The 27,253-nt window shown below is 35.5% G+C and overlaps 2 protein-coding genes, 1 non-coding gene and 1 pseudogene across 3 annotated transcripts; 3 read left to right on the plus strand and 1 right to left on the minus strand.

The window, feature by feature from the left end:
• Positions 1 to 3,385: 3,385 nt before the first annotated feature.
• LOC107641231 (uncharacterized) lies at positions 3,386 to 5,851 on the plus strand (annotated as a pseudogene).
• A 6,557-nt stretch (positions 5,852 to 12,408) lies between these two features.
• On the plus strand, positions 12,409 to 12,516 carry LOC148555252 (small nucleolar RNA R71). Its single transcript, XR_015887458.1, has one exon. It is a non-coding gene; the product is annotated as a small nucleolar RNA R71 (small nucleolar RNA).
• An 8,420-nt stretch (positions 12,517 to 20,936) lies between these two features.
• LOC107648622 (uncharacterized) lies at positions 20,937 to 23,160 on the plus strand. Its single transcript, XM_016352423.3, has one exon. The coding sequence runs from the start codon at positions 21,271 to 21,273 to the stop codon at positions 22,726 to 22,728; it is 1,458 nt and encodes a 485-aa protein (XP_016207909.1). The 5' UTR covers positions 20,937 to 21,270; the 3' UTR covers positions 22,729 to 23,160.
• A 2,595-nt stretch (positions 23,161 to 25,755) lies between these two features.
• Positions 25,756 to 26,271, minus strand: LOC107646791 (SAUR-like auxin-responsive protein family). Its single transcript, XM_088491386.1, has one exon. The coding sequence runs from the start codon at positions 26,269 to 26,271 to the stop codon at positions 25,891 to 25,893; it is 381 nt and encodes a 126-aa protein (XP_088347512.1). The 3' UTR covers positions 25,756 to 25,890.
• Between the last annotated feature and the right edge of the window lie 982 nt (positions 26,272 to 27,253).

The raw sequence follows: 27,253 nt of genomic DNA on the forward strand, positions 1-27,253 counted from the left end.
AAAATCTTTCAGGATTCTAAATAAATATGTCAAAATTTAATGAAACTAGTTCAGTTCCATGTAATCAATCACAACCGTTGTTTCTCTCAAAACCAACGGCACTAAATCGTATTGGAAACTGGAATAATAGTTTCCTTATCATTTAATGACAAGACTTTTCCTTTTTTCTTTTTCAAAAACATAAAACTTCTCTATTTAATTATTTCATCTTTTATATTTATTTTAAAATAAAATATGTTAAATTGGGAGTTTCATACCTATAGATCAAAATGCCGAGTTATAACTCATCAATAAAGGTTCAACCTATTTTATCAAAATATCACCAGGCCAATCTTGGGGATTATGATATGACCGTTATAAATCAGTTATACATTATAACTCGGCTATGAACGTTATAGATCGGTTATCAATAACAAACATCAAAGCAAATATCAAAACGCTCGAATATGCCATTACTCTCCGCTTAAAGTAAAATTACTTGAAGACATAACCATTATTCTCTAATACTGAATATAAAAATAAGATAAGACATTGATTTTGGGGACAACAATAAGATAAGACATAACCATTATTCACTCACTTACTTGGGCGTTAGAATCCTTTTTATAGGTACCAACCCCCTATTCTCATGCTGCCGAAGTATAACTTATTTCGACGAAAAATTTCTAATTATTCACCAGCGAACGAGCTATACAGCAGCCAATCTTTATAAGAACAAATAAATTCCTAAATTTATGAGAGATATTTGTTGATCTTAAATTTTAAAAGACTATTTTATCTCTTTGTAACCTAAGGACATTCCAACACAAAAATTGTTAATGATAAAATTGTTATGGATAATGGAGTTGATTCGTCCATCTAAGAATGAGCTATAGCGGTTTCTCCGAATAATGTGCGGCTTGCAAAGGAGAGCTATAAATCGGCCTGGCTCGAACATCACAGAAAAAATACATACAAAAGATACTCCGACGCTTAAGTAAGAGAAAGTCTTTAAAAGAATATATTAAAGAACATTCAAAATAAAAGCTTGTAGAACTTGTCTTTGCCGAAGTTAAATCCTCGTTTATATAGATGGATACTCTACCAACCTAGTAATTTTGGTATGAGATTATAGGTTAAGTTTTTTTAGGATAACAGCATGCTAATAAATGTTGACTGGTTTTGTTTCGTAACCGATCTTTCCTTATTTATTCCGACTTATGAAGAATGTTGTTGTTTGTTGGGTCGAAGTATAGATTACGTATCAAGAATAATATATGCAAAACTGAATTTTCAGGTTAAAGATCAATTATTTTCTAAACAAAATATCTAAAACGAAAATAAAACTTTTACTACATCCAATCTAGTTTTATTGTTTTATTAGTCGTCATGAATGATGAAATTAATTACCTTTTGGCCAGCAACGGACGCAGTACACTCTTTCCGCCTGAAAACAAACGAAGCTTGTCACCATTTTTTGAAAGGTGAGTTAATGCAAAGATTTGACAAAAGTGTGACCAAATATTTGTTAAAAAATAAAAAAAAAGTAGTTATTCAAATATATATGATGAATTTAATTTTTATAAATAGTATAAAATAGTTTTATATAACTATTTAATTATATTTATTGTATATCGTTACATAATAAAAAACTTAATTTTTAAATTTTATTTTTTAATTCGTGTATAACTATTTATACTATATTAAAATAAAATTTGTATTCGATATATATATACTTTAAAAAAATGCTACTCTTATTTTTTTTATAATATCATTTAACACGTAATTCTTTTACATTATATATTTGTATAATTTATAAAAAATATATGACATTATTAAAATTAAAGTAACAATATCTATTCCTTAAAAAAATTATTATATTTTTGTTGTTGTTTAGATTATTATATTTTTTATGAATAAATTGTCATTTATATTCATGAAAGATATAAACGCTGTGTTTTACTCAAATTTTTGTTAATGTCTAAAATAAAAATGTGGGTATCTCAATGTCGCAATTGTAACGTCAAATAAAATTAAAAGGAATAAAAGTAACAAATAAACATATAAATACAAGGTGCCGGTGGCAAAGTAAAATGGAGAAATTAAAAGAGAAAGAAAGAAGAAGATGAAGAAGAACAAATAAAAAGTAAAGAAATTTGATTAAAAATAGAAAATAAAGTACAAGTTTGAGTTCAGACTTCAGAGGAATTACTTAAGATTTCCAGTTTTACTCTGTGATGTCAGGGAGGCTGAGAGCGTTTTTGAGTCTCCAAGTGTTTTCCAAGAAGAACTGAACTGATTACAATGTTTTCATAAAGCTCTATTTATAGACTAGCCTAATGTCAGCTGACAGTTACTCTTTGTACACCACTTGCGAAAATTTTGAATTGCACTCGTAACTGTTCTCACACTTGTTTCCTTGACGACTGTCCTGTACCCTATTTTGACGCTCCATGTTAATAACTGCTCTTGCATATAGCACGTCCTATAATTCAAGCTTAATTCAAATTTTGAATAAAAACAGCTTCTTTGCTAGTGAATTAGAAGCTTCCCCTAATATATTGAATCTGGCTTCATAAGTTAATAATCAGTGGCGGATCCACGGGGGACCTAAGGTGGCCATGGTCCCCCCCAAAATTTTTTAAAAAAAAATAGTAAATAGTAATAATTAATAATATTAAATTTTTTTATATATAATATTAAAAAAATATAAGTTACAAAATTTTATAAATTAAAATAACTAAAAACTGCACTATGTATTGGATATTTGAATTATTGTTGCTCTTGTTAACAAATAGCCCATTCTAATAATTAATAAAAATGGTTCTATTATACTAGCCCAAGCCCATACTATTAATTAAAGTAACCCTAGTACATTTTTCAAATATTTGTTTCAAACCATGAGAGGCATCAGCGCCACTTTTCTCTCTCTTTTAGTGGTTCCCAAACTTTTGGTCTTCTACTCTTCTCATTCTAATTTTTCTTCCATACTAAAACAAAACATATGAAGAAAAACCATTGAAGAGAAGTGAACAGCAAAATATTAACCATTGAATGAACAACAAAGATTCAAAGAGGTATATTTCAATTTTTTTTAAGTTAATAACAATGTCAAGTATTATTTATATTATTTATTTAAAATAATTAATTTATTTTTTTTATAATGGACAATGTTCAAAGATTGAAGTGAGGACAAAACTCAATAGAATTATTTTTTGGTGAGACTTGGAACAAAAAAATAATCAGGTAAATCAATAACTTTATTTTTGGTTATTATATATTTGTGTTTCTAAAATTATTTGTTATTGCTCAATAGGTTTAATATTTTTTTTTAAGAAAATAATATATATGCAATTATTTTTGTTTTTTTTTTTGTTTTTGTTAGATAGTTCAAGTTAAGTTAAAAATGTCAAAGATGAAAACAATTCACTCATTTTTCAAGAGAAAAGAGAGAATATATGATGAACAAAATTCAGCTTCAGATTCTTTGAGTAATGTTCAAAATATTATTGAACAACCTGTGACACAACTTGTTGAGCAAGATATTCAACCCCCTGCTTCCAAAATAACAAGGACTGAAATAGATCAAGTTAATATTGATACATTGATGCGTGATCCCGGAAAGCGTCCGCAAATTTGGAATTATCCTATCAATCAACAAGATGAAATCTGTAGAGCATATATAAAGTTTGGACCATATCAATTTATTACGGATGAGTACCCTCTTTCTGGTCTAGAAAGTCATCCTCGTCGTTTCAAAGCTCATTGGTTTAAGAGTTTTTCTTGGCTAGAATATTCGCTAGAAGTGGATGCTGCATTTTGTCTTCCATGCTATTTATTTTCTAGAAAATCAAGTCCATTCACATCAGGAGGATTTCGCAATTGGAAAAAAGTGAATAATGGAAAGGATTGTGCATTTTTATCTCATGTGGGTAAATCTCTTAATTCTCCTCATAATATTGCTGTTAAGTCTTGTAAAGATTTGCTTAATCAGTTATGTCACATTGACAAAGTATTGGCTAAGCAAAGCTCACAACAAGTTTTAAGCAATAGATTGCGTCTTAAAGCCTCTATTGATACTGTCAGATGGTTAACGTTTCAAGCTTGTGCTTTTAGGGGACATGACGAGAGTCATGAGTCTCAGAATTGAGGAAATTTTCTTGAAATGTTAAAATTATTAGCTTCTTACAATAAAGAAGTGGATGCAGTTGTTTTGGATAATGCTCCTCAAAATGTAATATACACATCACCTTCTATTCAAAAGGAAATTCTACATGTTTTTGCTAGAAAGGTGCAAAATGAAATTCGCAATGAGATTGATAATGCAAAGTTTTGTTTGATTGTTGATGAAGTTAGAGATGAATCTAGAAGAGAACAAATGGCACTTGTTGTTAGATTTGTTGATAAGCATGGATTTGTCAAAGAAAGGCTAATAGATGTTGTTCATGTCAAAGATACTACTTCTGCTACTCTAAAACAAGAGATTTGTTCTGCATTATCTCATCACAATCTCAACATTCAAAATGTTCGAGGTCAAGGGTATGACGGAGCTAGTAATATGCGTGGAGAGTGGAAAGGGTTACAAGCTTTAATTATTCAAGAATGTCCTTATGCATATTATGTTCATTGCTTTGCTCATCAATTACAGCTAGCTCTTGTTGCTGCGGCTAAAGAAGTTGTTGATGTTCATGCTTTTTTCCAAAGTTTGAGTAATATTATCAATGTTGTGTGCTCTTCTTGCAAACGCAATGATGAATTACAATCTGCTTATGCAACTGAAATTTTCCATTTAGTTGCAACTAATCAAATTGAAACAGGAAGGGGAGCAAATCAAATTGGCACATTAAAAAGATCAGGAGATACCAAGTGGAGCTCTCACTTCAACTCAATTTGTAGCCTTTTACGTATGTTTGGAGCAACAACTTCAGTTCTGGAAGATTTGGCTACTAATGGATCTACATATTCTCAACGTGGTGATGCTACTTATGCTCTTAAATCTTTATTATCATTTGATTTTGTTTTCATTTTGCATATGATGAAAGAAATCATGGGAATCACTGATAAACTTTGTCAAGCATTGCAGCAAAAATCTCAAGACATTTTGAATGCTATGCATCTGGTTTCTAGTACAAAGTCATTGATTCAACAGTTAAGAGATAATAGTTGGAGAGCACTTTTGGAGAAAGTTAGTTCTTTCTGCAATGATCATGCTATTCAGATACCTGATATGGGTGCTTTTTTTAGTGACATAATTCGGTCTCGTCGTAAAAAGGATGTTGTCACTGTTGAACACCACTATCGTGTTGACATTTTTACTAGCGTGATAGATTTTCAATTGAAAGAGCTAAATAGTAGATTTAGTGAGCAAGCAACCGAGCTCCTCATATTGAGTACATCTTTAGATCCTAAAGATGCTTTCAAGTTATTCAGTGTTTGCAACATATGCAATCTTGTAAAGAATTTCTATTCTTTAAATTTTTCTGAGCAAAAAAAGATTCAATTGGATTATGAGTTACAACATTATGAACTTGATGTGGTTAAAGCTCCAGATTTTCAGAATTTGTCTACTCTTGCTGAATTGTGTCAAAAATTGACAGAGACAGGAAAATCAAATATATATCCTTTAATTGATAGATTAATTCATCTTGTTTTGACTCTTCCTGTGACAACAGCAACAACTAAACGGGCCTTTTCAGCTATGAAGATTATTAAAACAAGGCTTCGAAACAAGATGGAAGATGAATTTTTAGCAGATTGTATGATTGTATATATTGAAAAGGAAATTGCTTCAAAATTCAATTCAGAGATGATAATTGATGATTTTAGTTCCATGAAGCATCGTCGAGCAAGTTTAAAAATATCAAAATCTTAAAGTATGTAGTTGAACATTGACTTTTATATAATATAATTACTTTTTTGATATATATGTGGTGCACGAAATTGTGATCTCCAGGTTTGAACAATCCCTGGTAATGGCTCCAAAAACTTGGTGCTCTGTTCTTAATACATAATTGTCACAACTTCGATACAACTAACCAGCAAGTGCACTGGGTCGTCCAAGTAATACCTTACGTGAGTAAGGGTCGAATCCCACGGAGATTGTTGGTATGAAGCAAGCTATGGTCACCTTGTAAATCTCAGTCAGGCAGATATAAAGTGATAATGGTGTTTTCGAATATTATATAATAAAATAGGGATAGAGATACTTATGTAAATCATTGGTAGGAATTTCAGATAAGCGAATGGAGATGCTTTTCGTTCCTCTGAACCTCTGCTTTCCTGCTATCTTCATCCAATCAGTCCCACTTCTTTCCATGGCTGGCTTTATGCAAGGGCATTATCGTTGTCAGTGGCTACATCCCCTCCTCTCAGTGAATAATATGCTCACGCACCCTGTCACGGCACGGCTATTCATCTGTCGGTTCTCGATCATGCTGGAATAGGATTCACCCTCCTTTTGCGTCTGTCACTAACGCCCAGCACTCGCGAGTTTGAAGCTCGTCACAGTCATTCAATCATAGAATCCTACTCAAAATACCACAGACAAGGTTTAGACCTTCCGGATTCTCTTGAATGCCGCCATCATTCTAGCTTACGCCACGAAGATTCCGGTTAAGAGATCTAAGAGATATTCATTCTAGCTTAATTCATGTAGAACGGAAGTGTTTGTCAGGCACGTGTTCATAGGGGAGATGGTGATGAGCGTCACACATAATCATCACCTTCATCACGTTCTTGGGTGCGAATGGATATCTTAGAAGCGAAATAAGATGAATTGAATATAAAATAGTAGTGCTTGCATTAATCTTTGAGGAACAGCAGAGCTCCACACCTTAATCTATGGAGTATAGAAACTCTACCGTTAAAAATACATAAGTGAAGGTCCAGGCATGGCCGAGATGGCCAGCCCCCAAAACGTGATCACAGGATCAAAATACAATCCAGAGATGTCTAATACAATAGTAAGAGGTCCTATTTATAATAAACTAGCTACTAGGGTTTACATGAGTAAGTAATTGATGCATAAATCCACTTCCTGGGCCCACTTGGTGTGTGTTTGGGCTGAGCCTGAGTGTTGCACGTGCAGAGGCCATTTGTGGAGTTGAACGCTAGTTTCTGTGCCAGTTTGGGCGTTCAGCTCTGGTTTTGGATCCTTTTCCGGCGCTGGACGCCAGATTTGGGTAGAAGGCTGGCGTTGAACGCCAGTTTACGTCGTCTATTCTTGGCCAAAGTATGGACTATTATATATTGCTGGAAAGCCCTAGATGTCTACTTTCCAACGCAATTGGAAGCGCGCCATTTCGAGTTCTGTAGCTCCAGAAAATCCACTTTGAGTGTAGGGAGGTCAGAATCCAACAGCATCAGCAGTCCTTCTTCAACCTCTGAATCTGATTTTTGCTCAAGTCCCTCAATTTCAGCCAGAAAATACATGAAATCACAGAAAAACACACAATCTCATAGTAAAGTCCAGAAATGTGAATTTAACATAAAAACTAATGAAAACACCCCTAAAAGTAACTAGATCCTACTAAAAACATACTAAAAACAATGCCAAAAAGCGTATAAATTATCCGCTCATCACAACACCAAACTTAAATTGTTGCTTGTCCCCAAGCAACTTAAAATCAAATAGGATAAAAAGAAGAGAATATACTACAAATTCCAAACTATCAATGAAACAGAGCTTCAATCATATGAGCGGGACTTATAGCTTTTTGCCTCTTGAATAGTTTTGGCATCTCACTTTATCCATTGAAGTTTAGAATGATTGGCGTCTTTAGGGACTTCAGATTTCGAATAGTGTTATTGACTCTCCTAGTTCAGTATGATGATTCTTGAACACAGCTTCTTTATGAGTCTTGGCCGTGGCCCTAAGCACTTTGTTTTCCAGTATTACCATCGGATACATAAATGCCACAGACACATAATTGGGTGAACCTTTTCAGATTGTGACTCAGCTTTGCTAAAGTCCCCAATTAGAGGTGTCCAGGGTTCTTAAGCACACTCTTTTTTTGCTTTGGACCTTGACTTTAACCGCTCAGTCTCAAGTTTTCACTTGACACTTACACGCCACAAGCACATGGATAGGGACAGCTTGGTTTAGCCGCTTAGACCAGGATTTTATTCCTTTAGGCCCTCCTATCCACTGATGCTCAAAGCCTTGGGATCCCTTTTTTATTTGCCCTTGCCTTTTGGTTTTAAGGGTTATTGGCTTTTTCTGCTTGCTTTTTCTTTTTCTTTTTTTTTTCTTTTTTTTATTTTTTTTTCGCCCTTTTTTTTCTGCAAGCTTTGTTCTTTGCTGCTTTTTCTTGCTTCAAGAATCATTTTTATGATTTTTCAGATTATCAAATAACATGTCTCCTAGTCATCATTCTTTCAAGAGCTAACATATTTAACATTCTTAAACAACAACTTCAAAAGACATATGCACTGTTCAAGCATACATTCAGAAAACAAGAAGCATTGTCACCACATCAATATAATTAAGCTAAGTTCAAGGATAAATTCGAAACTCATGTACTTCTTGTTCTTTTGAATTAAAACATTTTTCATTTAAGAGAGGTGATGGATTCATAGGACATTCATAACTTTAAGACAAAGTTACTAACTACTAATGATCATGTAATGAAGACACAAACATAGATAAGCACATAACATAGAAAACGAAAAACAGAAGAAATAAGAACAAGGAATGAATCCACCTTAGTGATGGTGCCGTTTCCTTCTTGAGGAACCAATGATGTCCTTGAGCTCTTCTATGTCTCTTCCTTGTCTTTGTTGCTCCTCCCTCATTGCTTTCTGATCTTCTCTTATTTCATGGAGCATGATGGAGTGCTCTTGATGTTCCACCCTTAGTTGTCCCATATTGGAACTCAATTCTCCTAGGGAAGTGTTGATTTGCTCCCAATAGTTTTGTGGAGGAAAGTGCATTTGAGGCATCTCAGGGATCTCCTGGAAGTGAGCTTCTTGCGCCTCTTGAGCTCCATGATTGGGCTCTCTTGCTTGCTCCATCTTTTTCTTAGTGATGGGCTTGTCCTCTTTGATGAGGATATCTCCCTCTATGTCAATCCCAGCCGAATTGCATAGGTGGCAAATGAGGTGAGGGAAGGCTAACCTTGCCATGGTGGAGGACTTGTCAGCCACCTTGTAGAGTTCTTGAGGTATAATCTCATGAACTTCCACCTCTTCTCCAATCATGATGCTATGGATCATGATGGCCCGGTCTATAGTAACTTCAGACCGGTTGCTAGTGGGAATGATTGAGCATTGAATAAACTCCAACCATCCTCTAGCTACAGGCTTGAGGTCCAATCTTCTTAGTTGAACCGGCTTGCCTTTGGAGTCAACCTTCCATTGAGCTCCTTCTACACATATGTCCATAAGGACTTGGTCCAACCTTTGATCAAAGTTGACTCTCCTTGTGTAGGGGCGTGCGTTCTCTTCCATGTATGGCAAGTTGAACGCCAACCTCACATTCTCCGGACTAAAATCTAAGTATTTCCCCCGAACCATTGTAACATAGTTCTTTGGATCCGGGTTCTTACTTTGATCATGGTTCTTGGTGATCCATGCGTTGGCATAGAACTCTTGAACCATTAGGATGCCGACTTGTTGGATGGGATTTGTTAGAACTTCACAACCTCTTCTTTGAATTTCATGTCGGATCTCCGGATACTCATTTCTTTTGAGTTTGAAAGGGACCTCAGGGATCACCTTCTTCTTGGCCACATCATAGAAGTGGTCTTGATGGGCTTTTGGAGATGAACCTTTCCATCTCCCATGACTCGGATGTGGAAGCTTTTGTCTTCCCTTTCCCTCTTCTAGAGGATTCTCCGGTCTTAGATGCCATCAATGGTAATGGAAAAACAAAAAAGCTATGCTTTTACCACACCAAACTTAGAATATTGCTCGCCCTCGAGCAATAAACAAAAGAATAGGAGAAGAAGAAGAAGAAATATGGAGAGGGAGAGGGAGATGTGGTTTCGGCCAAGAGGAGTGTAGAGGGATGTGTTGTGTGAATTTGATGGAGAATGGAGGTCTTTTTATAGGGAAGGAAGGGGGGTTAAAGTTCGGCCATATGGGTGGGTTTGGGTGGGAAATTGGTTTTGAATTTTGAAGGTAGGTGGAGTTTATGAGGTAGGTTTATGGGGAAGAGTGGATGGATGTGAGTGGTGGAGAGATGATGGGGAAGAGAGATTGAGGTGATTGGTGAAGGGTTTTTGGGGAAGAGTGTTTATGGGGTTGTGTGAAAGAGAGTGGTGAGAAGAGGTGAGTGGAGGTAGGTGGGGATCCTGTGGGGTCCACAGATCCTGAGGTGTTCAAGGATTTTCATCCCTGCACCCATTAGGCATGTAAAAATGCCTTTGTACCCAACTCTGGGCGTTCAGCGCCAGGTTGGTGGCCATTTTGGGCGTTCAGCGCCCATCTGTGTGCCATTTCTGGTGTTGAACGCCAGAACCATGCCTGTTCTGGCGTTCAGCGCCCAGAAGCTGCCCATTTTGGGCGTTCAGCGCCAGAACCATGCTCTGTTCTGGCGCTGAACGCCAAACAGATGCTCCTCCAGGGTGTGATTTTTCTTCTGCTATTTTTGATTCCGTTTTCAATTTTTCTATTTATTTTGTGACTCCACATGATCATGAACCTAAGAAAAATAATAAAAATAAGAATTAGATAAATATTGGGTTGCCTCCCAACAAGCGCTTCTTTAATGTCAATAGCTTGACAGTGGGCTCTCATGGAGCCTCACAGATGTGCAGAGCTTTGTTGAGACTCTCCAACACCAAACTTAGAGTTTGGATATGGGAGTTCAACACCAAACTTAGAGTTTGGTTGTGGCCTCCCAACACCAAACTTAGAGTTTGACTGTGGGGGCTCTGGTTGACTCTGCTTTGAGAGAAGCTTTTCACGCTTCCTCTTCATGGTTGCACAGGGGGATCCTTGAGTTTTAAACACAAGGGAGTCCTCATTCCATTGAAGGACTATTTCACCTCTGTCAACATCAATTACAGCTCTTGCAGTGGCCAGGAAAGGTCTTCCTAGGATGATGGATTCATCCTCTTCCTTTCCAGTATCCAGGACTATGAAATCAGTAGGTATGTAAAGGTCCTCAACCTTTACTAATACATCTTCTACTTGTCCATAAGCCTGTTTTCTTGAGCTGTCTGCCATCTCTAGTGAGATTTTAGCAGCTTGCACCCCATAGATTCCCAGTTTCTCTATTACAGAGAGGGGCATGAGGTTTATTCCTGAACCAAGGTCACACAGAGCCATAAAGATCATGGTGCCTATGGTACATGGTATTATGAACTTTCCAGGATCCTGTCTCTTCTGAGGCAATGTCAGTTGATCCAGATCACTTAGTTCATTGATGAACAAGGGATGTTCAACTTCCCAAGTATCAATGCCAAATAATTTGGCATTCAGCTTCATGATTGCACCAAGAAACTTGGCAGTTTGCTCTTCAGTAACATCCTCATTCTCTTCAGAAGAGGAATACTCATCAGAGCTCATGAAGGGCATAAGGAGGTTCAATGGAATCTCTATGGTCTCTAGATGAGTCTCAGATTCCTTTGGTTCCTCAGAGGGAAGCTCCTTATTGACCACTGGACGTCCCAAGGGGTCTTCCTCCTTGGGATTCACGTCCTCTCCTCTCCTCACAGGTTCGGCCATGGCGCTTATGTCAATGGCCTTGCACTCTCCTTTTGGGTTCTCTTCTGTATTGCTTGGGAGAGTACTAGGAGGGATTTCAGTGATCCTTTTACTCAGTTGGCCCACTTGTGCTTCCAGATTTCTAATGGAAGACCTTGTTTCATTCATGAAACTTACAGTGGCCTTGGACAGATCAGAGACTAGATTTGCTAAATTAGAAGCATTTTGTTCAGAGTTCTCTGTCTGTTACTGAGTGGATGATGGAAAAGGTTTATTATTGTTAAACCTATTTCTTCCACCATTATTAAAGCCTTGTTGAGGCTTTTGATCCTTCCATGAGAAATTTGGATGATTTCTCCATGATGAGTTATAGGTGTTTCCATAAGGTTCACCTAAGTAGTTCACCTCTGCTATTGCAGGGTTCTCAGGATCATAAGCTTCTTCTTCAGGAGAAGCCTCTTGAGTACTGTTGGATGCAGCTTGCATTCCATTCAGACTCTGAGAAATCATATTGACTTGCTGAGTCAATATTTTATTCTGTGCCAATATGGCATTCAGAGTATCAACTTCAAGAACTCCCTTCTTCATAAGCGTCCCATTACTCACAGGATTCCTTTCAGAAGTGTACATGAACTGGTTATTAGCAACCATGTCAATGAGTTCTTGAGCTTCTGCAGGCGTTTTCTTTAGGTGAATGGATCCACCTGCAAAAGTGTCCAGTGACATCTTTGATAGCTCAGATAAACCATCATAGAATATATTCAGGATGGTCCATTCTGAAAGCATGTCAGAAGGACACTTTTTGATCAACTGTTTGTATCTTTCCCAAGCTTCATAGAGGGATTCACCTTCTTTCTGTCTGAAGGTTTGAACATCAGCTCTAAGCTTGCTCATCTTTTGAGGAGGAAAGTACTTGGCTAAGAAAGCCGTGACCAGCTTATCCCAAGAGTTCAGGCTGTCTTTGGGTTGAGAATCCAACCATAATCTAGCTCTGTCTCTTACAGCAAAAGGGAAAAGCATGAGCCTGTAGACTTCAGGATTTACTCCATTAGTCTTAACAGTATCACATATCTGCAAGAACTCAGTTAAGAACTGAAAAGGATCTTCAGATGGAAGTCCATGAAACTTGCAGTTCTGCTGCATCAGAGAAACTAACTGAGGTTTCAGCTCAAAGTTGTTTGCTCCAATGGCAGGAATGGAGATGCTTCTTCCATGTAAATTGGAATTAGGTGCAGTAAAGTCACCAAGCATCTTCCTTATTATTATTATTTTCGGCTGCCATCTCCTCTTCCTGTTCGAAAATTTCTGAAAGGTTATCTCTGGATTGTTATATTTTAGCTTCTCTTAGTTTCCTTTTTAGAGTCCTTTCAGGTTCTGGATCTGCTTCCACAAGAATGTTCTTATCCTTGCTCCTGCTCATATGACAAAGAAGAAGGCACAGAAAAAATAGTAATAATAATATGGATCCTTTATATCACAGTATAGGGATCCTTGTGTTAGTAGAAGAAAAGAAGGGAAGAAAATCTGAACTCAGAGAGAGAGGGGGTTCGGATTTTTGGAGAGTTGAAGGAAAGATGTTAGTATATCAATAAACAATTAGAAGAAGATGAGAGGGGGAGGTGAATTTTCGAAAACAATTTTTTTTTTGAAAATTTTTTTTAAATAAAAAATAAAAATAATTAGTTAAAAAAAAGAAATTTTTGAAAAAGAGGGAAGATATTTTCGAAAATTAGAGAGAGAGAGTTAGTTAGGTAGTTTTGAAAAAGTTAAGAAACAAACAAAAAGTTAGTTAGTTAGTTGAAACAAATTTTGAAAACCAATTTTGAAAAGATAAGAAGTTAGGAAGTTAGAAAAGATATTTTGAAAAGATATTTTTGAAAAAGATAAGATAAGAAGATATTTTTGAAAAGATATGATAGAAATTAGTTTTTGAAAAAGATTTGATTTTTAAAATCACAATTAATGACTTGATTCACAAGAAATCACAAGATATGATTCTAGAACTCAAAGTTTGAATCTTTCTTAACAAGCAAGTAACAAACTTGAAATTTTTGAATCAAAACATTAATTGATTAGTTATTTTCGAAAATTTTATATAAAAATAAGAAAAAGATTTTTGAAAAATATTTTTGGAATTTTCGGAAATAACTAATAATTTTGAAAAATATTTGATTTTTTTTTTTTGAAAAAGATTTTGAAAAAGATAAGATTTTCAAATTGAAAATTTGATTTGACTCATAAGAAACAACTTGATTTTAAAAATTTTTGAAAAAGTCAATCCAAATTTTCGCATTTGATGAGAGAAAAAGGGAAAGATATTTTTTTTTATTTTTGAATTTTTATGATGAGAGAGAAAAACAAGAAAAATAATGCAATGCATGGCAATTTTAGATCAAAACTATGAATGTGTGCAAGAATGCTATGAATGTCAAGATGAACACCAAGAACACCGTGAATATCATGATGAACATCAAGAACATATTTTTGAAAAGATTTTTTTAATGCAAAGAAAACATGCAAGACACCAAACTTAGAAATCTTTCATGTTTAGACTCTAATAAATAAAAAATGTACATGTAAAACAAGAAAAGACACAAAACAAGAAAAACATCAAGATCAAACAAGAAGACTGACAAAGAACAACTTGAAGATCATGAAGAACACTATGAATGCATGAAATTTTCGAAAAATGCAAGATGCATATGCAATTGACACCAAACTTATAACATGACTCAAGACTCAAACAAGAAAACATGAAATATTTTTTATTTTTATGATTTTCTAATTTTTTTGTATTTTTATTTATTACTTTTTTTTTTCGAAAATTATTGTGAAAAATAAAAATAAGGATTTCAAAATTTTTAATATGAATTCCAGGAATCTTGCCATGTTAGTCTTAAAGCTCCAATCAAAGGGTCAGGCATGGCTTAATAGCCAGCCAAGCTTTAGCATATAATTACATGGACTGGAGTGATTAGTTGAATGCCAATCCCAAAGTAGTTTGGGTATGGCTTTACAGCCAGATAGGCTTCAACATGTTTCATGAAACACTAGAATTCATTCTTAAAAATTCTGAAGAAAAATAATATTTTTGAAAACATTTTTTTTTCGAAAACAAAGAAGAATTTTTGAAAGATTTTTTTGAAAAATTTTTGAAAACAAAACAAAAAGAAAATTACCTAATCTGAGCAACAAGATGAACCGTCAGTTGTCCAAACTCGAACAATCCCCGGCAACGGCGCCAAAAACTTGGTGCACGAAATTGTGATCTCCAGGTTTGAACAATCCCTGGTAATGGCTCCAAAAACTTGGTGCTCTGTTCTTAATACATAATTGTCACAACTTCGATACAACTAACCAGCAAGTGCACTAGATCGTCCAAGTAATACCTTACGTGAGTAAGGGTCGAATCCCACGGAGATTGTTGGTATGAAGCAAGCTATGGTCACCTTGTAAATCTCAGTCAGGCAGATATAAAGTGATAATGGTGTTTTCGAATATTATATAATAAAATAGGGATAGAGATACTTATGTAAATCATTGGTAGGAATTTCAGATAAGCGAATGGAGATGCTTTTCGTTCCTCTGAACCTCTGCTTTCCTGCTATCTTCATCCAATCAGTCCCACTCCTTTCCATGGCTGGCTTTATGCAAGGGCATTACCGTTGTCAGTGGCTACATCCCCTCCTCTCAGTGAATAATATGCTCACGCACCCTGTCACGGCACGGCTATTCATCTATCGGTTCTCGATCATGCTGGAATAGGATTCACCCTCCTTTTGCGTCTGTCACTAACGCCCAGCACTCGCGAATTTGAAGCTCGTCACAGTCATTCAATCATAGAATCCTACTCAAAATACCACAGACAAGGTTTAGACCTTCCGGATTCTCTTGAATGCCGCCATCATTCTAGCTTACGCCACGAAGATTCCGGTTAAGAGATCTAAGAGATATTCATTCTAGCTTAATTCATGTAGAACAGAAGTGTTTGTCAGGCACGTGTTCATAGGGGAGATGGTGATGAGCGTCACACATAATCATCACCTTCATCACGTTCTTGGGTGCGAATGGATATCTTAGAAGCGAAATAAGATGAATTGAATAGAAAACAGTAGTACTTGCATTAATCTTTGAGGAACAGCAGAGCTCCACACCTTAATCTATGGAGTGCAGAAACTCTACCGTTAAAAATACATAAGTGAAGGTCTAGGCATGGCCGAGATGGCCAGCCCCCAAAACGTGATCACAGGATCAAAATACAATCCAGAGATGTCTAATACAATAGTAAGAGGTCCTATTTATAATAAACTAGCTACTAGGGTTTACATGAGTAAGTAATTGATGCATAAATCCACTTCCTGGGCCCACTTGGTGTGTGTTTGGGCTGAGCCTGAGTGTTGCACGTGCAGAGGCCATTTGTGGAGTTGAACGCCAGTTTCTGTGCCAGTTTGGGCGTTCATCTCTGGTTTTGGATCCTTTTCCGGCGCTGGACGCCAGATTTGGGTAGAAGGCTGGCATTGAACGCCAGTTTACGTCATCTATTCTTGGCCAAAGTATGAACTATTATATATTGCTGGAAAGCCCTGGATGTCTATTTTCCAACGCAATTGGAAGCGCACCATTTCGAGTTCTGTAGCTCCAAAAAATCCACTTTGAGTGCAGGGAGGTCAGAATCCAACAACATCAGCAGTCCTTCTTCAACCTCTGAATTTGATTTTTGCTCAAGTCCCTCAATTTCAGCCAGAAAATACCTGAAATCACAGAAAAATACACAATCTCATAGTAAAGTCCAGAAATGTGAATTTAACATAAAAACTAATGAAAACACCCCTAAAAGTAACTAGATCCTACTAAAAACATACTAAAAACAATGCCAAAAAGCGTATAAATTATCCGCTCATCAATATACTACAAATCATATTTTATTAATTTTTTGTTATATTTATATTTAATTGGCCCCCCTCTTATGAAATTTATGGTTCCAAATAAAAAGTAAAGAAATTTGATTAAAAATAGAAAATAAAGTACAAGTTTGAGTTCAGACTTCAGAGGAATTACTTAAGATTTCCAGTTTTACTCTGTGATGCCAGGGAGGCTGAGAGCGTTTTTGAGTCTCCAAGTGTTTTCCAAGAAGAACTGAACTGATTACAATGTTTTCATAAAGCTCTATTTATAGACTAGCCTAATGTCAGCTGACAGTTACTCTTTGTACACCACTTGCGAAAATTTTGAATTGCACTCGTAACTGTTCTCACACTTGTTTCCTTGATGATTGTCCTGTACCCTATTTTGATGCTCCATGTTGATAACTGCTCTTACATATAGCACGTCCTATAATTCAAGCTTAATTCAAATTTTGATAAAAACAACTTCTTTGCTAGTGAATTAGAAGCTTTCCCTAATATATTGAATCTGGCTTCATAAGTTAATAATAATATTATCTTATATTTATTTACTTAAAACAAATTATTTTTTTCTAAGTGATAATAATTTTTTGCCTAACAAGATGCCCTCCAAGATTTCTCACTTGAAGATATGCAATGATTGAAAGTGAGAAAACTTAGTTGTTTATTGACATTTTTCTTATTTTTGATATTGAGAGTCAATTGACATTTTAGACACATCCGCTTTACAGATTAAATGCCTACTAGTAATAGACTTAACAGAATTTCTAAGTCTATAAAATTTTTACATTAATAGTTGAACTGTCAATGAGATTTATTCTTTTGTATGAAATTTTCAAGTGTGTCAAATGATATCTGTTCTAATTTCGGCACATTAAATGCGTATCAATTGACCTTTGATATTTCAATTAAGAATTTTTTGATACAAACTTTCATTATTTTAACTTTTAATTGACACAATTTTCCTAATTTCAGAAGTAACAGAATCTTAACTTCGTGAAGTCGTTTTTTTCATATGTTAAACTCTAGGTGTCAATTAAATTTGATAAAATTTCTAATCCTATAAAATCTCCACACTAACATTTTAATAGTTTTGACTCCAAGCGCTAATAGACTCGACAGAATTTCTAAGTCAATTACGCTTTTGTATTTATGAAGTACATACCCAAATGTCAATGAGAGATTATTTTTGTCCAAAATTTTAAACTTGATGCATCTTTTTTTTTTAAATAAAACCATAACAAGGTAAATAAAAGTTAGAACCAAAAGATAAGAAAGAAATAGAAATTTAAAAGATAAAAAAAATGAAAAAAAGAAGGCAAAGACGATTAGGATGAATAAAAAAGAAAAAGAGATAGAGAAACAGAGCAAGAAAAGAGAAAAGAAAAAGTAAAGATCAGAATGAGAGAAAAAAAATGAAAACCAATAAAAAACAAAGAAGATGAGATCATTTTTTTATCATATTTTTTTTGTTTATCAAAATTAAATCCTTATTTGTAGACAACTCATTTATCTTATACTTTAGAAATTTTTTTTCAATCATTTTCTATATGGCTTATTTAATGAGATGTTTGATGAATATTCAATCTCTCTTTTATCATCTCTTTATACTTTTCTTCTTTCTCAGCTTTTAACTGTTCAATTTGTCTAACATATTCAGTAAGTTGAGTCATGTCATGATAGTGTTGATTTACAAGTTTCTTTCTAATTCCAAATTCTAATCCATTTATGGCAATTTTGACAATTTCAGAGTCTGGAACTGGAGTACAGCATCTATTTCTCATGTTTTTTAATCTAGCCAAATACTTATTAATTGATTCTCCGACATTGCGTTTGATGGAGAATAAATCATTTAAACTAATTCTTAATTCACTACGAAAAAATTGTTTATGAAAATCTTTTTCTAATTGCCTCCAAGAGTGAATTGAATTTGGTTTTAGATTAGAAAACCATATAAAGGCATTTCTTGTTAATGAGGAGGGAAAGAATTTCATCTTTAAATACTCATTTGATGCCACTTCATTGATTTTGACAGTATAGCGAGTAATGTGCTCTACTGACGATTCTTCATCTTTCCCAGAAAATGTAGTTAATGACTTAGGAAACTTCCATCCCTCAGGTAATTTAGTTTGTTGGATAAATTTAGGAAAAAGAGACATAAACTGAGGTTGATTTGTACATCCAACACTAAATCCCAATCTTTTTAGAATTTGTTCAATCACTTGATTGACATCTTGCCCCTCAATATTATTTTGCCCAAGTCTTTTCAACATATTATCAGCATTTTGACCATGTCTAGACATATGAACATTATAATTAGGAATTGCTCCATCATTTTGGTTGACATCATTGAATCCTAAACCATAGTTGTCATTTTCTTCTGAATTTACCACAGTAGCAATTCTATTAACTTGCCTATTTTAACTGTTCAATTCTAGTATTTGTGTTTTTTAAGAAAAGACTCAAAACAGTCATCATTTAATGAGTTAACATGTTTACTAGAACAGGTTAGCTTTCACCCATCTGTTGCCTAATGTTTGCTAAAGATTCGACAGTTTGACTAGATTGATTAACAGGCATTGCTCTTGACCTATCAGAAAATACATGTTTGGAATTTTCTACCCTAGTGACAGTGGATGTAGTAGAATTAGATGCACTGTTATTTCCTGCATTAATAGCATGTGAAAAATTTTGTTGTGACATGTGTGAACCTGACACCCCAGACACAGGTACATTTGACATGTCATATGGATTTTGATAAATAGAATTTTGAAAAATTGAGTAGAGAGGCACAGGCAATTCTTGTGTCACCATGGGGGGACATACCCCGATGGCAAGCCATATGACGGCCACCCCACGGTATTTATGTGAGTTGCATTTAACCCTGTATGGGCATGGCTAACGCCATCATGCCTCACTGGCAGCAAGGTAGGCTCTGTGTTTGGAATCACAGGAGAATTTCTGGATTCATTTCCTCTAATCTCATCATTGGAAGTAGAAGAAGATGCTGCAGAAGTATTTGACATGTCAACTGAAGCTAATTTTCTTGGCTCTAGACGCACGAACTTACCACTGCGCAACCACATGCAAATTCAAAACTCTTGGTTTTCCTTTTGACAATTACAATCTATTGATAATGTCCCACCGGGCGTGCCAATTTGTTTTACTCAAATTTTTGTTAATGTTTAAAATAAAAATGTGGGTATCTCAATGTCGCAATTGTAACGTCAAATAAAATTAAAAGGAATAAAAGTAACAAATAAACATATAAATGAAAGGTGCCGGTGGCAAAGTAAAATGCCGAAATTAAAAGAGAAAGAAAGAAGAAGACGAAGAAGAACAAATAAAAAGTAAAGAACTTTGATTAAAAATAGAAAATAAAGTACAAGTTTGAGTTCAGACTTAAGGGGAATTGCTTAAGATTCTAGTTTTACTCTGTGATGCTAGGGAGGCTGAGAGCGTTTTTGAGTCTCCAAGTGTTTTCCAAGAAGAACTGAACTGATTACAATGTTTTCATAAAGCTCTATTTATAGACTAGCCTAATGTCAACTGACAGTTACTCTTTGTACACCACTTGGAAATTTTGAATTGCACTCATAACTGTTCCCACACTTGTTTCCTTGACGACTGTCCTGTACCCTATTTTGACGCTCCATGTTAATAACTGCTCCTGCATATAGCACGTCCTATAATTCAAGCTTAATTCAAATTTTGAATAAAAATTGCTTCTTTGCTAGTGAATTAGAAGCTTCCCCTAATATATTAAATCTGGCTTCATAAGTTAATAATAATATTATCTTATATTTATTTACTTAAAATAAATTTTTTTTAAATGATAATAATTTTTTGCTTAACACGCTAACAAATGTATCTTTTATTCTTATATAAATACATTTATCAGCACCTATATCTTTTGTGAGTACAAATGGTAATTTATTCATTTTTTTTTCAAAAGTTTTATTACGACGTCCTATGAAATATTTGTTAACAATATTTTTAATATGATGCTTCATCATTAGACTTTTTTTGGCCAAAAGAGAAAAAGAAAGCAAAATTTTCCAAGCAAAGCCCCTCTCTCTCAAGTCTCATCCTCCATCCTCCGATCTCCATGAAAAAATTGTTGTCCAATATATAATTAGTATATAATTAGTATTTTTGTCCTTATCTAATTAATATAAATATTAAATTATTATTTTATTAATTTAATATATAAATTTTAAAAAATATAAATATAAATTATATTAATTTATATGTATAAATTTTTAATAAATATAAAAATAAATTATATATTTTTTATATACAAAATATATATAAAGATAGATATAAATTATTATTATTAATTAAATATTAACTAAAAATAATAATATATTTATTAGTCATTTAACATTACTTTTCTCCATAACCACGACTCACACCAATCTCATTTCTCTCTCCAAAAGAGCGTCCATCCCACCGCCTCTTCAAAGCGCGTGAGAAACCAACCACCTTCCCCAGAAAAACAAGAAAGCAGCTCACACAGAGAACACCATAGGCCATAGCCACCATCCTCCCTCCCCTTTCTCAAACCCCGTAACCAAAAAAAGTAAACCAGCAATAAAAAAAAAAAAGAAAACAAAGAGAAGGAACCAGAAACACAGAGACCCCGAAAAAGAAAAAGAACACCCAAACGCAAAAGACGAATCCGAAGAAGAAAGGGAAGAAACGCGAGACGCGAAACGCGAAAATCGTTGGAATCGCGATGAGCGAGCACCCACGGTTGCAGAACCTGCGTTCCACTGCACAAGTTCTCAGAGAAGCAACTTCGTCGTTCTCTTCGAACCTCGTAACGTTCCTTTTGCTTTCGCTTCTCATACTTTCGTTTCGCACCGTTGTGGAGAACGGAACCTCTCATGTGACCTCCTTTATCGACCGCGATCCTTCCCTCAAGGCTCTACTCTCACGCCTCGACCTCGCCGGAAACGGCCCCAACCACCACGGCGGGCGCCTGCGCCATGACGCTTCTTCCTCCATCCACCGTCACCGCCACCACCTCCACCGCCGCCGCCGTCCCTTTCTCCACCTCACCAGAGTCGGAACCCTAGATGATGACTTCTTCTCCGGCGACGACGACGACGGCCGCACGCTCTTCGGCTCTGCTCCTAAATCCGCCATCAACGGCAGTCATGTCTTCTTCGGACCCTTCAGTCTCGAATCAGGGTTCTCGGATCTCGTCATCGACGACGGAATTAGGGTTTCGGAGGTAGTTCGCTCTGGAATCACGTTCAAAGCCGACGGGTTAACTTTCGCCAGCGATGATAAAGAGCGCGGTAGCTACGAGGAGGAAGAAGAAAGAGGCGATGAAGATGAGAAGAAGAAGAGCGAGAAGGGTGATTTAGGGAATGGAGGACAAGAAATCGAGAAAAGTGTCGACCTTCAATTCTTTGTAAAAGGGTTGGAAGTTGGTCGCCGTGACGCGGCCGCACTGTTCTTCCTTGTGAGCTTTCTCTCTGCCGCTTATGGATGGGTAATTTTGGTTTTCCTTGTTACGTATTCGTGGGTACTAGGTGTTGTGTTTGTTGCTGTTGTTAATGATCTTGTAGGAAGATTTTGTTCTGTCACTGGTTTGATCTGGGATGGTTCCAGATTGGGACTCAAGAGGCTCTCTGGTTTCATCCTTATGCGGTGGGCTGTGAGGGATGCATTGACTCAGCTTCTGGGTTTGTGGTATTTTGGGGAGATTGAGGACCAGTACTCGTTCTTCAAGCTGTTTGTTAGGTTGAAATTGATGCCATTTTCGGTTATGTCGCCGTGGGTTAGAGGCTTTGAGAAGGAGATTTCTGGGTTCTTGTTCACTTGGTTTTTGGTTGATACCTTTGTGGCTTTTATATTCTCTGTTGATGCATGGGTTGCCATAGCGGATACTAGGAGGAGTGGGAGGGAGATTGTTAAGGAAGGATGTTATTTGATAACTACAATGTTGAACCAGGCTATACAGATTAAGTGCCTGGAAGCTATACTTTGTGGGTCGTTGATGAGGTGGATTTTAGGCCGGTATTGTGGGAGGTCTTTTGCCAAGATGTTTCAGTCGACTATGGAGGTTTACTTCATGGTTGCTTGGCTTGTGTTTTACTTTGCCGCTAGATGCAGGGATGCGAGTCTACAGGGTAGGAGATTTGGGCACCGAGAATTGGAGGGAATAATTGATGGTCATAGATGATACTTGACGGTGATTAGATGACAGCTTGTCATGCAGGGTTTTGTTCTCTAAGTGTAATGAACTAATGAACAATTAGCAGCAATCTTTCACTGGTTTATGTCCACAACTTCAGCAGTCTGTCTACCAATACTGCTGTTCTGTAGTTTTGTCACCAAGAGTGTGTGCAATGTGCTTTGCCTGAAGGCCAATATACTTCTTGTGTATATTCTGAATGAGGATACTTCATCTGTATATTATTCATGAAATCATTCAATTAGTTCACACATTATGTGTTGGTGATGATGATAGTCACAGATTACAATGTTTGAGAAATGGGGAATGGACGAATGGTAATGTTTTTTCTCCATGCAACATGGAGTTTTGTTATGATGACCAATGTAGCTATGTAGCTTTTTTTTTTATTTGATGTTAATGTTACATATTTTCGTGAAATTTATGCCTGAGTTGTATATCATCTATAAGAACAAGAACATAGAGATTCATCTGCAGGAACAGGGAAAATTGTTTTGAAATTATGCATTGTTTTCCTCCTTTTAGAAAGCCTTTGCAAAGTTTGTTCAGCCTTCAATCCTTAGTTAACTTGTGCTTGTGTTGCATTATCTGTAAGCTACCTTGCAGAATTTTCTGTCTTAAACTTATATTATGTGATTTTTCTGCATTGAATGAACAAAAATAAAGCTAATTCCGAAATTAGGATATGTCAAAGGGTTCTCCCAATTGTGAAGTGAATTTTTATAGAGCTGCCTTTTAGTTCTGCAAAACTGATATTCGGTGGTCACTGGTCTTACTACTTGATGTTTGCTTTTTGGTGGCTGATATGCTTATGTTGATTTGAAGGTCATTTTAAGATTGCAGGTTTTTCATGCTTCAATGTTGTTAGCTGAAAAGGGATCAACTTAAAAAGACTTATGATATGAACAACGTACTAATCCTATGGCAATTCAATGAAAAGCTATTCAATATTACAGGCAGAAAAAAAAGTACATGAAATTTTAATTGAAATCATGATGATTGTTGCATGAATTGAAGTTGTATGACTTATTTATCTATAGTCAATAAAGTATGTCACTTCATTTTGACAACAAATTTTGGCAAAGCTTCTGGTTCTATAGCATTTTCCTTTAATGAATCTACTATGTATCTGCATAATGATACCAGCTCTCTAAAGAGAGTATAATGGACGGTTAGTAGCCTGAGATCAGTGAAATACAAAATCATATAGTGGGTGTATCAGTTATCCACTCCCCCAAGATAGTATGGTGTGTGTCATGGGCAATGTTGCAAAACTAAAATTCAGTTTTAATGTTCTCATTTTGTTATTGCTCATGGAAATCCCATTAATAGGAAGTTGACTTATTTTCCATGCAATATTTTTGAGGAAAATATGCATAAGATGCATCCTTGGGATTTCATTTCATGGTCCATTTTGAATATGACTTGATAGGCTAGTTTATCTTGGTTTTCTGATAAGTCTTACATGTGATCAAGCCATGGGAAATTGGGAATTGCTAGGTTCATTGGGTAACCTGTCAAGGACGTGGACAATCTTGTAAACCGAAAATTCTGTTTAGGGTTCCCCTGTTCTCTCATTGCTCATGCCTCATGACAATCCCTCATACCAACCAAAAATCACAAGGAGCTTCTTGAGGATTTTGAACATGTTTGTGCTTCACCTGAAAATTTATGGGTTGTCATGGTTTCCTGAGTTGTAGTCTGTTCTTTCTAACCAGTGTCACTTCATGAATGACTGACCAAAGGAGCATGGTGGGTGAAGGGAGAAGTGTCCAATTATTAAGCACAATGTTTTGTACTTATCTTACATGGGACACCATATCAGCTCTTCAATCATCTACCATTGGATGAAATATCATATTCATTGAAATCGAATCCGACGATGGATGATAAATGAGTTGGCACAGTATCTCACATAAAATGAGTGCACATAACATAACTCAATTATTAATCAGCTTAAAAAGCAAGAGGCAAAGGAACACATTTGGTATTGTTAGCTAACTTGCAGTAAGCAGGTACAATGAATTCTACATATCTGACAGTTTGCAGCCTCAAAAAGGTTGAATGCAACATATGCTGAGTGGTCCTTCTTTTCTGCCGTCGTGTATGACTGTGTGTGATTGTCTCTAAGCACTAACCATGGCCCTCCCTTCATTGCCTTACCTTCCATAAATATCAGTTTATGCATGTTTTATCTGTTGGTGCCCCTGCATTTCAATTTTTCAATCCTTACTCGTTGAACTTAGACTCTGTTAAGTTAGATTACTCATACTTATGCTGAGTTGTTGAATTAGGGTGTTGTGTGGTTTCAAAGAACTTTCTAGGTATGCTGTTGGCTGCAGAAAAAGGAAAAGAAAAGAAAAGAAAAAGGAATTATTGACTAATGACAATTGAACTTTTGAGTTTTGTTTATATTGGTATTTTGCACTCTGAAAAACTTCATCTTTTGTGGCAACTTGTTCTGCTGCTAGGAATATTTTGAATGTTTGATGCACTTGTCTATGCTTCTTCCCAAGATGCAAGTGAATAATCCTTTACCCGAAGCTCATGTCTGGACTTTTGTACTATAGTTTTTAGAGAAATATTTTGTTTAACACCTATTATTTTACGCTATGTTGATACTTAGTTTTTCACTATTAAATTTGGTGTGGTTCTTATTTTAACAGTTAAACTTCTTATTTTTCACCTTTAAATCAACTTAGTTTATAATACTGATTTTTTTTAATTTATTATTATTGTTGTTGTTGTTGTACAACCCTCTCTCAACCTCAACACCGACCTGTTTATTTACATCTGTGTGCATTTATTGGTCAATAACTCTATTCTTATGCATTAAAAGTTACTTGAGTGCTAACCACTTTTAGATTATGTCATATTTAATCATATTAGTGCATTGATCTGTTGGGTTCACAGCGCTATTTCATCAAGTTTGAAAACTGCCTTTTCTTTGCTTAACTAACAAACTCTGAGTTGAAATAATAAAAATGATAGAGAAATAGAATAGGATCATCTCAGTTCCTCAATTTGATTTACATCTCTGAGCTACATGACACTTTAGCCTCAATAATCATACTTACAAGATATCAGTCATGGCTAACATATGAGCATACTCGTTAGAAGTAACAATTGATCAAACAGCATGATGGTTTCTCAGAGCCGAACAAACACCGTTTCCTTCTTCGGCGAGCTCGCACATTGGAGGACACTTAGGAAGAAGTGGTCATCACAAGGAATACATAGTTTTGAATCGGCGACGAAATCGTATTCTTCCTGAGCTTGATCAAGCAAGGCCTTGAAGAGTGGATGGTTGAGGAGTGTAACCTTGATCACATATCTCTTGCGATTCTCTCCTACATACACAACCAAGTGTCCCTTTGGAACATCACTTGGAATGGAGCATCTTTTGTGCATGGAAGGCCACAAAAACCATTCACAGAAGTATTCATAGGAAGAACAAGAAGGATTGGTAGCTCCTCTCACCACCAGTTTCTTACACTTGTTAAGGTACTCTCTCAGAAACTTTGCCTTCATAGTTATTGGCTTGTGCTACCTCAGAGAGAGAAAGAGAGAGAGATAGCAAGAAGAAAGAAGAGAGAAAGTACAGTAGTGAGTACTTGGAAGTTGGAGCACGAAAAGATTTATATTATATAATAGTGGCATGGGAAGTGCCAATGCTCTGGCGTGATGCATATGTAGCTTAAGTTAATACGATCCTTCATCAGATATATCACTATTCAATATTATATTATTACTATTACTAGGTAACTTATTGATTTTCTGTTAAGAAACGAGCCTTTGTACTATTTTTTATGGACACTTTTAATATACACTATTTTTTATAATATAAAAGGCATTTTTTTATCAATTACGAAAGATGTTCATAGTGCATCTAATATTTCTCTTTTCTGTTTAGCTGATATTACATAGACATCTTAATTTGGAAAAATCAGTGACATAAATGTCATAATTTTTAAAAGAAATGTATTGATTTTTGCTGTAACGCTTAGGAGATGTTAGTGATATGTACTTTTATAAATAAAAAGATATTTGAGATATAGTTTAATTTTTACCATTATTATTATTATTGAAGTTTGTGAGTTAGTGATGGTTGCTGATCATGCTTGCTAACTTCTTGTAAAGTATTACACCCTGAATACGAAACTGTACGAACATGCATGTCCATATCACACACACAAATAGATGTAGTCAAACACAGAGCACTATCTTATTATTTTGTGGGTTTTTGCTCCTAAATAGATAATTATGAGTAGAAATTACTCAAGGTTACATATCAATTACTTAGAAAAAGGTTACATGATTGTGACTTTTATGCTCTTTAATGCTGATAAAGTTGACTATCATATACTTTGTAATTCTTGAATGGGGCTGTGGCGTTTGATCACTGACCATACAAAGCTCTTAAAGAAGACCCCACAAAAGAGAAGCTAAGATAAGATATAAATGAAGGATGGGATAAGTTTTTTTGGGTTAAGTGTGAACCCAGTTCTTTGTT

The sequence above is a fragment of the Arachis ipaensis genome, chromosome B6, assembly GCF_059453495.1.
Source record: "Arachis ipaensis isolate K30076 ecotype BB chromosome B6, ASM5945349v1, whole genome shotgun sequence".
Taxonomy (NCBI): domain Eukaryota; kingdom Viridiplantae; phylum Streptophyta; class Magnoliopsida; order Fabales; family Fabaceae; genus Arachis; species Arachis ipaensis.